The sequence below is a fragment of the Xiphophorus hellerii genome, chromosome 12, assembly GCF_003331165.1.
Source record: "Xiphophorus hellerii strain 12219 chromosome 12, Xiphophorus_hellerii-4.1, whole genome shotgun sequence".
NCBI classification, from domain to species: Eukaryota; Metazoa; Chordata; class Actinopteri; order Cyprinodontiformes; family Poeciliidae; genus Xiphophorus; species Xiphophorus hellerii.
In genome coordinates, this window is record NC_045683.1 from 15,177,942 (window position 1) to 15,194,687 (window position 16,746).

At 37.0% G+C, this 16,746-nt stretch overlaps 1 protein-coding gene across 3 annotated transcripts in view; it reads right to left on the reverse strand.

The window, feature by feature from the left end:
* LOC116730015 (netrin receptor UNC5C-like) overlaps positions 1–16,746 on the reverse strand; it is a 201,720-nt gene that overhangs the window by 17,434 nt on the left and 167,540 nt on the right. For all 3 annotated transcript variants that reach the window (XM_032578953.1, XM_032578951.1, XM_032578952.1), the window contains 5 exons: positions 13,097–13,288; positions 8,791–9,008; positions 8,060–8,195; positions 7,579–7,666; positions 833–1,001 (listed from right to left, as the gene is read on the reverse strand). In XM_032578953.1, the coding sequence (XP_032434844.1) occupies positions 833–1,001; positions 7,579–7,666; positions 8,060–8,195; positions 8,791–9,008; positions 13,097–13,288 (803 nt within the window). The remainder of the gene's footprint in view (positions 1–832; positions 1,002–7,578; positions 7,667–8,059; positions 8,196–8,790; positions 9,009–13,096; positions 13,289–16,746) is intronic.

Sequence of the window (16,746 nt, forward strand, 5' to 3'; positions counted from 1 at the left end):
TTCTCATCTTTATTCAGTCTGCTCTGAAACCTCTTCTGCGCGTTCCCCTCTCATACATGCACACACAAAGACGCACGCGCACCGAATCTTATGCATGGCTAATTGTGCAGAGACATTGTGTTGAGCTGTGATAAGCAACAGAAGACAGCATATGGGGGCCTTGTTGACACAGCGATGCTGCAAGACAGCCTTATCACCCACACCCACACACAAGGACAGACACACACGTGCACGCACGCACTCATGCAGTCTCACTCTCACACACAAGAAATAGATTGCTGAGGTAGAGGCTTCATGCTGAGAGACATGTGAAGAAGAAAGAAGAAGGGAACAGGAAAAAGGAGGAATAGACACATAAGAAGTGAGATGAGAGAAGAGGAGGATAGCAGGAGCATAACAAATTGCCTCTGATAGGAGTCTTCAACCCCCTGCTTGTCTACTAGCCTGTAGGCACTTTCTGTTTACTGCATTTCCTCTTCCTTTCTTCGTTTTCTTCTCCCTTCCTCACCGGATACACACCATATCTGTGTAATTCAGCTTATTCTTCTAAGTGTGCATGTCTGTGTGTATAAACTGTGTGTATTCATGACCACATATTAATAATTTGTCATAGGACTGGTTCAGCTGTGTAATTATTTATAATACATCAACAGACTCTCTGTTTTGTGCAGTATTTCATTGCATTGGCACATCCACCTAGAAATATCTACATTAAATTGAATTAAATAAACCATCTGCACACAAGATGAAACCTCTGTGATAAAAGCTCTGTAACAGAATTTCAATATACAAAGGGCACACAAGCAAACAACACACAGTGTTGAACACCCACCTCCCATTCTCCCATGGGCAGCTGGTTCTTGAGCTGTATGAGCCAGTCTTCGTGGACATTGTCTGCGCAGTGGTGGATGGTGAGGATCACTGGTCTAGTCAGCAGGACTCCTGGGGGTCCACAACTCACCACTGGGCTGAGAACTGTCTGGATGTCTTCAACCGGGGGTCTGGGAGTGACAGATAACACTTAGGTGAAATGACTGAAGAGAGAAGACATCCAACAGTCTGTATGTGGCACAACAGTTACCGTAAAGATGGAAAGCAAAAAATGTGTCACGCTTGTTCATATGTCTATGATGTGATTCCACACAATTCAAAAAGTGACCTATGAAAATAAAGGTGGAGATTAAAAACAACTTTTTTTTCCCTGGCAAAATGGAATCAATTTAAATTATCTCCTACCAACCAGGAAGGTTTCCCTATTAATGAATGAGTACATCTGAAGAAGAATGAATATCACTGTCTTTAAATTTGCAGCTGCAGCCTGTAAAACTACCCTGTAAAACTTTTTATATCTACAGTTAAAGCATAATTATTAAAATTTCTCTAAAAACTGCATATCAATATTTTAATTCAAAATGTAAAACTATACTATATAAATTCATTGGGCACAGAGCGAATGTATTTTGGTATTTATTTCTGTTCATTTAAATAATTATGGCTTAATACAATTGTAAAACTAAATTAATTTTCTCTGAACATTTGAATATAACAAATGTTACATGATAAAAAGTAATTTTATAAAGAATCATATAAAGATATGAAAAATCTGTCCATATACTTAACACTGTATGCACTCAGTAATTGGTCAGGACTCTTTTTGCATGAATTATTACATCGTTGTTCACGTCTTAAGGAAAACCAGGTTGCTTTTATTGCAAACTTCACGTTGTGTCTTGAGTTTTTTTTTTTATCTTCCTCTTGACAATACTCCATAGTTTCTCCACAGGGTTAATGTCAGGGGACTTTTCTGGCCACTCTACCTTAGTGACATCATGGTTATTAAGCCAAGTATTGGTACAATTTGAATAATGGGCAGGTACCATTTCCATCTAGAAAAGGAAATCAGCATAAATCAGCTAGAGAGACAAGCTTAATAGTGGATTAGATCTGGGGATTTATGAATCACACAAAACCCAAGAATGTCTTCCAGGACAATTTAAAGTGGAATAAATCCTCAATGGCCTCACAAACCTCCTCCACTTGTTTCTGTTTATAGTGCTCGAGGCTCTCTCAAAGAAAGTTGCTCTGACTTAGAATTAAATTTAACACAGTAGAATAAAAACAACTAATGAGATGGCTCCCCAAATCAACACTACCAGTGGAAACTTCATACTGGACCCCAAGCAGCTTGGAAGCTTAACCTCTCCAAGCTTTAACCAGATTGTGGCATTGATTTTCAAATTAAATTCAAGAATCAATTTAATTCAATTTAAATCAATTTAATCTTAAAGGGAAGCAACACATGCAATGTGACATGCTTAGCATTGTGTGTGATAGTACAGTATGTCACAGGGCTATCACACACAGCCCTGTTATGGCTGTGTGAGATTGTTTTTGTAGTGTTAACTCCAGCTGCAGTGTGTGCCTTGTAAATCTTTACCCAAATTCTTGACTGGGCTTTGCTTCACATTCATCTCAAGGCTGTATTATATTTTTTCCTTCCACCCAACCTTCCATTAACATAATTGGTTAAAGGACTCTCATTCCTGTTGTGGAAGGTCTCAAAGACTGTTTACCTATGTCAACATTCTTAGGCAACACATGATTGTGGAAGGCATAAGACTGCAATACTGCTTCTAAAATTTTACTTTACAGGTCTTATTCTAATGATCAGACTTTTCATTAGCTGTATGCCATAATAATTAACAGAAATAAAAGCTGGCAATATATTAACATTTGAAACAAATTGGTATATAAACATTTTTATTTACTGAAATAAATTAAAGCACACAGCTGTCACAGCACACAGTATTCTGATCTCTGCTGTATGTATAAAGATTTTTACACTCAAACATTCAGGCATCCTTGAAAGGAAAGAGTTTGTTTTTTTTCAAAAATCAGTCAATGTGGCAATATGGCATCTTTTCTGTGAGAATCTGTGGAGGTATATATTATACAGTGAACCCTCGCTATAACGCGGTTCACCTTTCACGGCCTCGCAGAGTTTTTTGTGCAGTTTTTTTTCACAGTGCATTGTGTTCTGCGTCCTGATTGGCTAAACAGTCTCCACGCTTCTTCTCTACCTGTGTGCCAATAACGTTACGGTATTTAAATATACAGTACGTAATACAGCTTGGCAAATTTTGGCAAATATTTTTGCCCAGAAGAAAAAAGAGCGACAACAACTACCGATAACTATGTTCTTCTCCCGAGAAAACACACCTGCACCACAGGATTCAGAAGAAAAAGACAGTAGAGAGCGGAGTCAGGCCGCAGCGTCACAGTGAGAGGAACAGTGAAATACGCGAGTCACAATTTGTCCTACTGTAATTATTATTTTACTGTAGTTATTTGTAAGAAACCGTTCTGTTTGTTAAAAAAAAATGCTTAGGCTTGGAAACAGGTTTTGTTCTTTGGTTTCAATGTAGAGTATTTAATTATGCTGTATAATAATTGTAAAAAAATAAAGGTAACTACTTCACGGATTTCGCCTATCACCGGTTCTTTTCGGAACGCAACCCCCGCGAAAAACGAGGGTTCACTGTATAGGAACTTATCTGTAGGTTACAACATAAACGTGACAGAATAATTTGCTTTTTATCCAATAGTCAAATATCTCATAATTTATTAGCATACAAGTCTAAAAACAACTATTTAAAGAAAAAAAATGTTTTTTTTTTCTTTTTTACCAACATAAATAAAAGAGATTGGAAAGAAATTAATTGAACAGGATTAGTAAGCGTCATTCCAACAGAAAATATAACAAAATAAGTGTGATGCATGAATCAAAAAACAGAAATCAGAGCATCAGAGATTCATTGGGAGAAAGAACAGCACCGTCAGCCCCAGTTGGAGTCAGTACTTTCCAGTTAAGACAGAAAGAAAATGATCGTCGTCTCTCTCTGCCTTTTATGGCACAACTGGGCATTGAAACCTCAAGCACTTAGTGACTAATGGCTTTTATGTTACAGTACAGAAACAGAATAGGTGTCTACTATTGTCAACTTTTGCTAAAAATGTCAGGCTAAGCATATTGGATTCCATTAGTTTTCATTATTTAAAAGCCTACTGTAATCTATACACTTTAACTAAAACATAATTCTTGTAAATAACAAATTAGGGTAATTTTTAACCCACAAGCTTCAGAATATACCACATTTACAGATCAGAGATCAAATGTGATTTATTTGTTTTCATGGGCTCCTACTTCTTATCAGTAATATTGATTCAGCCGATCTATCTCAATATTGACTCCTGAAACGTTCAAGTGAGGAGGGAAAATGAAAGCTAGAGTTAAACCTTCTTGCCTTTTGATTGCAGCTACTGTACAGTCTTTGATTCTACCCCCTAGTTATTTACACTTTTACTTATAAATAAGTGCAAAATTACCCATTCCTTTTGTATAATAAGATTTAAATACATTTTCATTCAGCTAAGAAGTTTGGTTTATCCAAGTACCATGGTCATCTCTAGTTAAACTATTTAAAAGGAGTGTTAATTTATTAAAGGTATGTGCATTTATTATATATTTTATTGTTAAAATATTTATACTTTTCTCAATAATCAATGTAAATTCCTTAGTTGGCATTACAGCAAATAAGACTTTTCGAATAATTTCTAACCAGGGGAAAGTTTTTTCCAAGTTTTGGGTTAGGGAATATATTTTTTTTCCATATTCCCACTGGTATTTTGACTATTTTTCTTTGATAATGAGATTATTAGGTTGGAAGGCCTCTTTCCCATTTCTCTGATTTTTAGCCCCATTCTCTCTACTAGAACCAAGTGGTCCAGCTCCAAATGAAGCTGAACCACTTCAAGATATTGTTTTTATAATTTTGTATTATGTTGTTAACATTATTATCAGTCAAAATAAATGTGTGGGTGTGTGTTTGTGTGAGCAGCAGAACTAATCCCTTATGCTATAATAAAGTAAAGCACAAAATTCTAGCTTTCCAATTTATTGCTGCAGTACGTCAATGAAGCTGGCCTTGTGAGTTTGCTTGCCAGTAATTGAGTGAGATGAAGACAGAGGACACAGGAGACGTTTGACTCTTTGAAACACTACAGCAAGTAACAAAGGTTGTAATTATCATCGATCGACATTGATTAAGAAATGCACTGGAACGGAGTAGATGGCTCAGAGTATGTGTCTTACAGCTTTACAGAATCTTTAAAAGGTTCACTTGCGCAAACAATTATTGACAGCATGTCTCAATTTTTATATAAGTCTGCAGTGCAACCAACGTGTGCAGTCAGTTTTACAAAAATGAAAGTAATAATATTAACATTTTCTCACTTGTCTCTTGTACACTACAAAGGGTTCAAACTCCAACATGTACATGATTTAAGAGTAAAGGATTATAGTACAAGTAGTAGGATTACAGTAATACCCAAACTAGCCACTAATCTTATTTAATGTGCAAAAACAGATAATGCAGTGTTTACTTTTAAAAGCCACATGTTTGCTTTTGGGCCCAAAACACCACATGAAACAAATGCAAATCGGTTGCACTGTAGTCAGTTTAAGATTCACATATTTGGAAACACTGAATGTGAAGTGCCTCACATTTAACCATAGAATTGGCTTTAAATTTAAGAAAATGCTAATAAGGATTATTTCAATGAATTAAAATACAGAATATGATACCAACTAGTTAATTATTAATGTGTCAGATATGCTGATCTTAATTTCACAGATGGAATTAGCAGTTGTTTGATGGTATGAGATGAAGTCTGCTGAATAAATTACAACAGGGCATACTATAAGTAAACATACTGGTATTACAAATAACATCGTAACTTAACACATGACATGTTTTTTGTCTCCTTAATTCATGCTACATTGGAGAAAGCTTCAATACAAGCAACACACACACGTAGTATGTATGAAAGGGAGAAATACACCATGTTCCAAATAATTATGCAAGTTATATTTTCTCAGATTTTCTTAAATGGTCAATGCAAATGATGGTCAGTATAATTTTCAAGTCATGAACTATTACAGTATAAATCAAATTTTACTGAACAAAGCTCCCCATGAGAACAGTATTTTTTTCAAAAATAAAAAACTCAAAATGCACTGTTCCAAATTATTATGCACAGCAGATTTTCTAAACAGTTTATGGGTTATAAAGAACTGCAAATGGTCATTCTTTGAATGTGCAGCATTAAGTGGTCACATGTACTAAAATCAAAAGCTATTTCAGTCAAAAACATCTTAACAGACCGAGTTACATGTTAACATAGGAGCCTTTCTTTGATATCACCTGCACAATTCTTGCATCCATTGAACTTGTGAGTTTGTGTATAATTTCTGCTTGAATGTTTTTGCAGGATGTCAGAATAACTTCCCAGAGTTGCTGTTTTGATATGAACTGCATTCCACCCTCAGATCTTCTGCTTGAGGATCCTCCAAAGGTTCTCAATAGGGTTGAGGTCAGAGGAGGATGGTGACCACACCATGAGTTTCTCCCCTTTCATGCCCATAGCAGCCAATGACACAGTGGTATTCTTTGCAGCATGAGATGGTGCATTGTCATGCATGAAGATGATTTTGCTACGGAAGGTACGGCTCTTCTTTTTGAACCATGAAAGAAAGTGATCAGTCAGAAAGTCCATATACTTTGTTGAGGTCATTTTCACACCTTCAGGGACTCTGAAGGGGCCGACCAATGATTCTCTCCCCATGATTTTGGCCCAATAAATGACTCCACCACCTCCTTGCTGACGTCACAGCCGTGTTGGGACGTGGTGGCCATCCACCAACAATCCACTACTGCGTCCATCTGGACCATCCAGGGTTGCACAGCAGTCATCAGTGAACAAGTCTGTTTGAAAATTAATCTTCATGTACGGATGGGCCCACTGCAACCGTTTCTGCTTGTGAGCTCTGGTTAGCGGTGGCCGAATAGTAGGTTCATGCACTGTAAGCCTCTAGAGGATCCTCCACCTTGAGGTTCCAGAGGCATCAGCAGCTTCAAATAACTGTTTGCTGCTTTGTAAGGGCATTTTAACAGCTGCTCTCTTAATCGGATGGATTTGTCTAACAGAAACCTTCCTCATTAAGCCTTTATCTGTACAAATCCATCTTTGTTCTGAATCAGCCACAAATCTTCTCACAGTACGATAACGCTTCAGTTTTCGTTAAATATCTAATGTTTTCATACCTTGTCATACAGCACCACACTATCTGATGATTTTCGTCAGCAGAGCGATCCTTTCTCTTTCCCATATTGCTTGAAACCTGTGGCCTGCTTAATAATGTGGAACATCCTTTTTAAGTAGATTTCCTTTAATTGAACTCACCAGACAAACTAATCAACCCAGCTCTCTGAAATTAATTATAGTGATTCAAAGAGCCCTGACACATAATACCATCTATAAATTTATTAGCACAACAAAAAATTTAATCTTTATGACACTTAAATCCAATTTGCATAATAATTTGGAATATGGTGTAATAGAAAGTACTCTCTAAGAATAAAATCCAGGGAAGATAGAAATATCTAACAAAGAAGGTGCAACATTTGATACGAGAAAGAAGGTTTCTTGTTCAAACTTAAAGAGCAATGCTAAACTTACCTTAAGCTGTCCTTTCTGTGCACAGTCACATGCATCTCATACACTCTGCCTGGTGGGACGGCGCCTGCTGGCACCAACAAACTTACACCTGCATAAGGGCGGATAATTAGGGCAACACAGACAAAGGCAAAAATAAGTTTCCTTACAGTTATTAATTTACAGACGCACAACTGAATCATTGAATGCACCACCAGTTCCCATTTTATCACTCTGATAATTTTAAATTTATTTTTTAAATAAATACATAAAGGATAAACTGACTTTTCGATATATATTGATGTGTTGATACACATCATAATTTCTTGTTGAAAAATATTTACTTTATTACTTTTCTCAGTGGTCGCAGATAATTTAATATATTATTATTTAAAAGACCTAAATAAAATCCTGAATCTTTAAATCTTGGTAAATGACATGAAAATTTAAAGGACAGAACATAAAATCAATGCTTAGCACTGAGCTGTGCTTGAACAACGTTAACCTGAGTTGGGTACGATGAGGTGTCCTCCCTGACTATTGAAGGATCCGTGAGCAGTGCAGGAGGGATCTCTTGTCCGGGCTAAACTCTGGCTGCGAATGTTTAGGCTGTCACTGTTATCCAACAGAGAATGAGTAACCTAGGGATAAAACAGAATCAGAATCAAAATGCCTTTACTGCCATTGTACAGAAGCCCAACAAAGTTTCATTTCAGCACAGCTTGTCCAAGGACAATAGTAAGAATTACAATAAATGTTGAGGAAGAAAGAGGCCCAAGATGCGTTATAACCTGACATGCACTGAGTGCTGCAACAAATAGCTCTGGTCTGTGACTCATGAGGCAGGTTCGTTTACAGATACAGATAAGTTTAAAAACTATTATAGTAAGAATAAAATGGCCATAAGATTGAATGAGATCATCACCACTCTTAACTCTTGTACTGCCTCAGGTCAGGTCCTGTGATGAATCTGAGTGGTTCCATCTCTGTTTGGGACAACTGACTCTATTGTGCTTGCAATGTAGTTTTTAGAGCAAAGGGAAGAAACTAGGGCACTGAGATGTATGTATACTAACAGAGTTTGCTTTGTCTTTGACCTGAAATACCTACATTTTCAAATCCTCTTTTATTATGTGCTGTTATAGCAAAGAGATTAACATAAAACATTGGGGTGAGAGAAGATCAAATTAAGATGGAAGATCCTGCCTCTGTCAGTGGATGCACTTGGAATATTACCTTAGGAGACAATTTTGAAGTGAAGTCCCCACCGAGGTCATCTGGTGGTGTGACCAGACCTGATGAGTTGTAGACTTTGATCTTCAGGTTAGGAAGAGGATCCAGGAGGGGGGAGTTGGTCATCGGGATTTTATCGGACACGTCGTGAAGCGCATAAACTGGGCCACGATACATAGCAGCTGCATTTGTCAGATCTGGAGGGGCAGTCAGTAGGTCAGCTGAAAGGACATATCAGATAGGTTGGATGAGAACATTTCATTTTATTAATACTTTAAAAGAAAGAAGAACCAACATGGCACCAGAGTCAGAGCTACAGAAAATATCATCTGAGGATAGTGAAAGGTGAAGTAAAATATCTTTGTTTGTCAGTCCACTTTGTTAAAAAACCAGTGAGGAGGAGAAAGGGAAGTAAGCAAAGGGGCAAAGGGGAGGCATGGCTGTCAATAAGGTGTTTTATGTTGGTACTATAGTGTGTCAAAACGTGCAAGATTTGGATTGAAAATGGGTATACCTGCTTGTCATCTAATGTGCTTTAAGAGGACATTTGTTGTAGTTTGGGAATATATAAGTAAAATTTAAATGAACTGAGTTTAACTAGCTTTGAGGGAAGAAACCTAACAGAGCCCACTTTCTACATGTGTCGCTCTGTTATTGAAGAACCATATCTGTATTTCTCACAGACAAAGTGTATGGAAACTAGAAAACATACAGGCTCAGAAGTCAGCATTTTTTGTTCTGTTCTGTAAATAGAGCTATTCAAGTTTGAATTACGCAACTTGCATTGAGCACATTAATATATTACAACAGTATCTGTGAACTGTTGAAAGATGAGGCCTTCTTTTAATAATGACCTGACTTAAAGCCTCACATCTCCAAGGCCCTGGGCAAAGGTCTTAGTCTGAGTGTCACTCTGGATGTCTGTCAAAGAGGGCTGATATCCAGAAACAAAGGAAGAGACAACTTTCCCAAGGTTAACCTTTCATCAAAGGATACGCAAGACTTCTTTTTCTTTACTTCAATCGCCAAGTTGCACAAAAAAGTTTATAATTTAGAGCAGCTTGTAATTTGTTCGCTCCATTACCTCACAGATGATACAGAGCAGCCTCATCTAATAATTCGCAGACTGTCTATGAAGGCAGGAGGCCTGTCCATAATTAAAATCCTCACAACTTACTAAATTTTGCTTTGATCACAGAAGGCCAGTTACCTACTGAGAACAAATCCAGCTTTGTTCACACCAGGTAAATTTTTTTGGTGCATAGCACCTGGAATCCTGCTGTTCCCTCCAAGAGACCCTCAATTTCTATTTTAAAGTCACTCATCATGACCTCCCTTCCTCACACTCACACACACACACATGCACCTGTCAGCTATCAGCCCTCTACTTTCTTTACCTCCATGCTGTTTACCCTTAAAGCCAATGGGTATTCCTGCCAAATAATCCCTGCTGAAATGTAATTAACAAGTAGAGGAAAACCACAGAGAGAAAGACAGAGAGAGACATTCAAGGAGATAATACTTCATTATTAGCAATCAGAAGTCGTCTCTCAGTGCAGAGTGACAAGCATCTCAATGTTTCACAGATAAAATGTCGCCCTGTCTCTATGTAAGACATTCAGCACTGAATGCATACATTTATTTATAGTTTGCTGGGTTTTTTTGCTCCTGCTCTGACCTCACTTTCTCGTTTTCATTGTAAACTGTGAGTGAAAGTCCAATCATCAAGGCACAAGCTGCTATACAAACACAAACATTGGGTCATTTACAAACGGTGCTGAGGATTGGCTTTGAATAAAAAGTGTCTTTAAAAGCCAACAAAAAAGTCTTAGTGATTGAAAACGGGAGACTAGAGCTGCCACAAATGATGTAAAATTTGATTTTAATTCCTTACATTTGATGAAGACCCAACCTTTGTTTCTTAAAAAAATCACAATCATCCATACTACTGCAAAATTATTATTTTTAACACATGAATGTTAGCTAACTGAAAACTCTGTTGACATACTTTAGATTATACTCAGTATTGAATCAGGGCTCCTTTTGCATGAATTACTGCACCAATTCAATATTGCTTAGAGGAGACCTCTCTGTCTCTCTGCTGAGGTGTTAAAGAAGTCCAGGCTATTTTAATAGAAGTCATCTGCATTGTTGGATCTGACATCTACCATCTTATTCTTGACAGTATCCCATTTATTCTCTATGTGATTTAGGTCAGGTGAGTTTTCAGGCCAATCAAATATAGCAATATAATGGTCATAAAAACAGTTATTGGTACTTTTGGCAGTGTGGACATATGCCAAGTCCTGATGGAAAATAATATTAGGATCTCCATAAAGCCTGTCATCAGAGGGGAGGGCAATGTGGCCTAGAATTTCATAGAGGACAGTCGTTATAACTTTAGACTTGATACATCACAGTGGAACAAAAGCAGCAGATGACTGTAGTGCTCTCCACTTCAGAGAACCTTGATCAACTCACCACCTCCCCACTCTTCCACCAGACTCAAGGACCTTCATTTCCAGATTAAATGCAAAATTTACTTTTATCTGAAAATAGGACTTTGGCCTACTCAGTGCAGTGGCTTTTCCTTTTAGCTCAGATAAGATGCTTCTAAAGTTGTCTCTGGGAGTGGCTTAAGTCAAAGAATGTGAAAGGTCTGGCTCATGTCCTGGATAAGTCTGCATATGATTCCAACTGGCAGACCACAGTTCATGTGCCTGCAACACTGTGTCAGACAGTGTTGTCAGCAACACAGGAGCTCCACAAGGGACCGTCCTCTCTCCCTTCCTCTTCCATATTCTATTCTATTCTATTCTATTCTATTCTATTCTATTCTATTCTATTCTATTCCATTCTGGCTCGTGAAGCACTGACTGAGCTGAGCTCCCACACATTACAAGTCAAACTTAGATCAAGTTATCTTCTTACTTTCACACATTTAAATGCCGTTGTTAAGCATCAGGACTTTTCATGATATCCGGGCATTTTTTTGTACTATTCAGTGAATGGTAATGTAGAATTTAAATTACTTGTGAACTATGGTACCCCGTGAAATAACTTGATTAATTCAATTCAAGCTGAGGTTCATTTGAAGAAAATTATTTATTTCAGATTTGTGGGGGTGTAGAACTGCCTTCTACCAGTCATTTGCATGGATGCACTTTTGACTATGCTAAGTCAATATTGTTTTTACATTTCAATTTGTGCATAATTTATCTTCTGCTGAAAAATAACAGCAAATCAAATACAATAAGTTTAAGAACCTATATTGACTGATCTCTGCTGTTCCCAAATTTCATCTGTTTAATATTTGAATATGCATGCAAAGAGGAAGAAATGATAGCATGCACACCAGAGTCTAAAATATACTCAATTTAAACAGAAAGACATTCGTCATTGTGATTGTGATGACAAAAAAGTAGAGACATAACATATAAAGCCTAAGACCTGGGACCAGAATGAAAAGACGAATGCGGATGAAAAGGAAATTTGATTGCACTAAAAGTACAGATGGGAAGGAACGAGGGGAAAAAACAGAGAGTGAGGAATAACACAGAGAGAGGAACAGAGGATCTCCTTTGATGGATTAGAGCAGTCTCTGGAAGAGATAGATTAATCCAAACCATCAGAGACTGACAGCATTATGGGGAAAAAAGAAAATAAATGACACTGGCATAAAGGCCTTAAAGAGGATGTGACAGGTACAATTATTTGCATGAAAACAACATCACATCTGCCATTAGCCAAGCCATCATTTAGCTGTGTATAGTCCACAAAATATTATTATGCTTAACAGTTGTTTAAATCTAACTTCAAGTGCACAAGGAGATAGCTCATTAGATCATTATGAAAATAAAAAATTAAGCAAACATGCAAAGCAGGCATGTGAGGAAACTTTAGCAGCAATACCTTGAATCTGTATGAAGTTACTAGTTTCTCACATCATGTGGGATTTAGGCAAACTCTGCATTTAGATTTAGAGGCAGGCATTTATGCTCAAATGTCGAAAGGACCCACAACAGCATTTTTTATCAAGGTAAAGTCTAGACTTTAACAAGGACAGTTTCCACACAATGATTCTTTTTTTCTGCCAAAGACTTGCTGCTTTTCTTTGGGCAATTATCCTGCCTTTAACTCAATTTTTGAGTCAAGCTTCCAACTGTCAAACAATAGTTGACCGTTGTGTAACATTTGACTTAGAAGACATTGGCATACAGATCAGTTCATGGTACTCTCCATGACCTCATTTTGAACAGGTTTTCACAGCATATTCCTAGGTGAAACTCTAATATGACGCATATATTACCTGATCTGGCTGTCTTTATATTAACAGACTGGAAGCCTCCATTCAGTGCTGAAGTGTCAATGATGTCCGAGTCAAAGTCACGGTGCGTCTTGCGATATACAAAGAGTGCCACGATAGCAGAGATGAACAGGCACATAATCACGGCGATGACGATACCCACATACAGAGCCACATCGTCTGTACTCGGGGCAGCTAGAGGAAACAAAAAGAGACACACAACATGTTAGATTACCTTACTGTGAACTGGAGGCAAAAACATTCTGAAGAGGAATGCAATGAGTGAAATAAAAGGATCCAGGGATATATAGCAATGCTGTACAGACGTAAAGTAAAACTAGGAATACTTTTGAAGGCTTTTAGGCATTCTTAATGTTTACATCCCCTTCACTCTATCATTGAAACACAAAGGACAAACGCTATAGGTTCCATTTCAAATGAAATGTTCAAGTCGCCCTCCAGCTGGTTTTATATGGTAATTTGTCTAGACAGAGATACAGAGAGATACAGAAACCTTTCATTAAAAAAAGAGTGGCTTGGAATCTTAAAACTTAATAGGGTTGTTAATTATTTTACAACAGTCCCAACATCCTTTTTCAATTTGGCCTGCACTTTAATGGTGTTTCACTGAAAAAGTAATTCGTGAGTCATGTTTTAGAAGAGAGGAAGGGACAGAAATATTAAATTTTGAATAATGTAGAATGGAAAAAGCATAACCCAATGCTTAAAGGAAGAATGAATATGGAAAGGAAAGGATTAAAGGGGTCCGGTTAGGAGAGCAAAGGATAAAGATGTGAAAATAATTGGAGAAAGTATGCTGCACTCAGAAAAAGTCTTAAAATAAAGCACAAGAGCAGATGAGGAGTGAACATACAAAAATAGAACAAGCTGGCAGACAAGTTGGTGAATAAGATAAGAAATGAATGGATAAAATGCAGAGCAGCGATTAAAAAAAAATAAGTAGAGCTCAGTAAATCCTGAGTGGAAGAGAGAGAGAAAAATAAATCCTACATATTTAACATTAACGTTATTGGAGTCTCACACTTTAAGCAAAAGGTTCATAATCATGTCCTGTACAGCTCGTGGGAGGGGATTTGTGTGCTGCTATTAAGACGACAAAAAAAGTATAGGAAACTCCTTTTAATCCACCCTTAAAGTTGAGTAGCAGATAAAAGGCTTTTAGCAACAAACAGCCCAAGTTATTTGCTGAAGGATTTGTTGTTGTCACACCAAAGCAAGTTCACTTGCACTTGATTATGCATGAGTGAACCCTTTGATGAGCCGCACAAGTATGACACACACAAAAACTTAAGAGTGTTGGTTAGTCATTTACCACTTGAGGGAGCTGTGAACCACTCTGACCGTCTCTGGGGGCCGTGCGGGTCATGCATAGTCTCCATTTACACTGCTTCTCAGGGAAGGACAAAATCAAACCTGAGATGGTGATATTCTAATGTATGAGTGCTGTTTGGACGTTTATTGATAAATGACTTTGTATGAGAAGCATGTATAACAGCTAGATGTTGAAAATTAAGTTCTACTATCCACAGTACCGTATTATACTCAAAGGAAGACTGGTAATTATCGTCAGTGGTCACCTGACACGAAGCTGGGTAAATGCTGGACAGGTCGCATTTCTTCACAGGGTTACACAGACACACAGGACAAAAACTCATGCAAGCACTCCCTCCCACCAATGGGAATGTTAGAGTAAATAATTAGCGTAATATGCATGTTTTTGTACAGTGGGAGAAATCCAGGGCACCTGAAGAGATCGCACACATGCATTGGGAGACCAAACCCATCGAGAAAAGACGCTCACAGACTGCTTCAGGGCAGCTGGGGCTACAGTGGCTTGCCATCATAAATGTGTGAGTGTGCCCTTTGAAATGTCAATTTGATATAAATATTATAAATAAAATAAAATTTTATTAGATAATTAAACTGAATTAAATTTAATAAGATAACATGCATTAAGAATTACAAAAAAATTAACTACTATCTAATATTTAACTGTCTAAATTAAATGCATGACATTCATACAGTTTTTAAATATCTAACTTAATTAGAAATCTTCATTTCCAGTCACCAATTATCTTCTAGTTCTCTTTGCTGTGAGGTCTTGGATTCCTCAACTGCAGCTGCATAAAGCTGTCCTATTATCAAAGTCCCTTCATTTGGCAGTAGGGAATAGAACTGCATAATCCTCTTAGGCCTCCAGTTTTTGATCTTAATTATAATAATCACCATCTCCTTATGGAATCTTTGTCATAATCCCACATTAACTTAAAGGTGTATAACTTTATAGCACACAATATGTGCCAGCTACAGGAAATACACATTTTTCCCTCTCAAGAAAATTTTCCATTGAATGATTTGGGAAACTTCTGTCTGTTTCCATATTTTTGGTTTGGAGATGAATTTAAAAAAAAAGACATCCCATATGGGCTTCTACCTTCATGACTAAACCTCTTACTTTTGCTTAACATTCTCTCCCTTTTTTTCTTCTTTTTTTTATCTTTGGTGCATTTCTTCTGTTGCTTTGACCTTATAGGTAAACAATACAACATAAACTAACCTATGGCATCTGCAAATGGTGCATGGCAAAAACCAATATTGCATGGGTCATTTTCTCATATTGATCTCATTACTTCTTAGTAATATCTTACTGAGCAGCTCACATACCATGTAAAAAAGCTACAATGTTTGTGTGAATCATATTGAAATAACTCAGTGAATGTCTAATGTAGCAGGGTTAATATAAAACAATAAAATGTTATTTAATTTAATTCAATGTGGTGATATAAGGAGATTTTTGGTCATCTCATTGGGTGCTGGACTCATGCCTTTATCTAATATTTGAAAACCTAGGCATTATTTGACAAGTATTTTTAAATAACTAAGACTGAACATTATTGATTATTTTGTCAAAAGACTGCTGCCCCGACTTGGCAATTTGTTTAGCTAAAATACTAGTTTATTATTAATTGTCTTAAACAACTGTTATAATTATTAATAGCCAAAACCTGACTCCTGCTAAAGCACAACAATGTCATTGTGTGGCCTACTGACCCAATGTGAGAGACCGTTTAAAGGCTCAGGAAACCTTTGCAGAACTTCAGAGGTAATTAGCTCATTAGGGTGTGACACCATTAATGACCCTTTTCATTTTATTCTAATTTTCTGAGACACTGAATTTGGGGTTTTCAGTCTCTGTCATCCATAATGATCAAAACAGCAAGTAACAAAAACTTGGAGTATATCACTCTATATGTGATAACTATATGAGTTTCACTCTCTGAAATGACTGGTAAAAAATATTGCCTTTCTAAACAATAATTGAATTTTTTAGATGTACTAGCATGTAACAAGACTTTGTGTTTTAAAAATGCGATCCATTTTAGACTCACACAATGCATGCTTTTTGTTTTGCCAACATTTGCAAGAAGTTACAAATCAATGGGACAGAACTTGAAGGGTATAGAATTAAGCAGTGTTGACTTTTACAAAGAAAGATTTGTGGGCTGATGAGATACGTCATTTCTTTCGAAGAGATAATTGGTTTTACTAATAAGTTTTACTCAATACTTCCCAGTGAGGAGGCTAAACATTGCCTTTGTGTGTTATTAGAGCTCAATGGATTCAAATTCTTT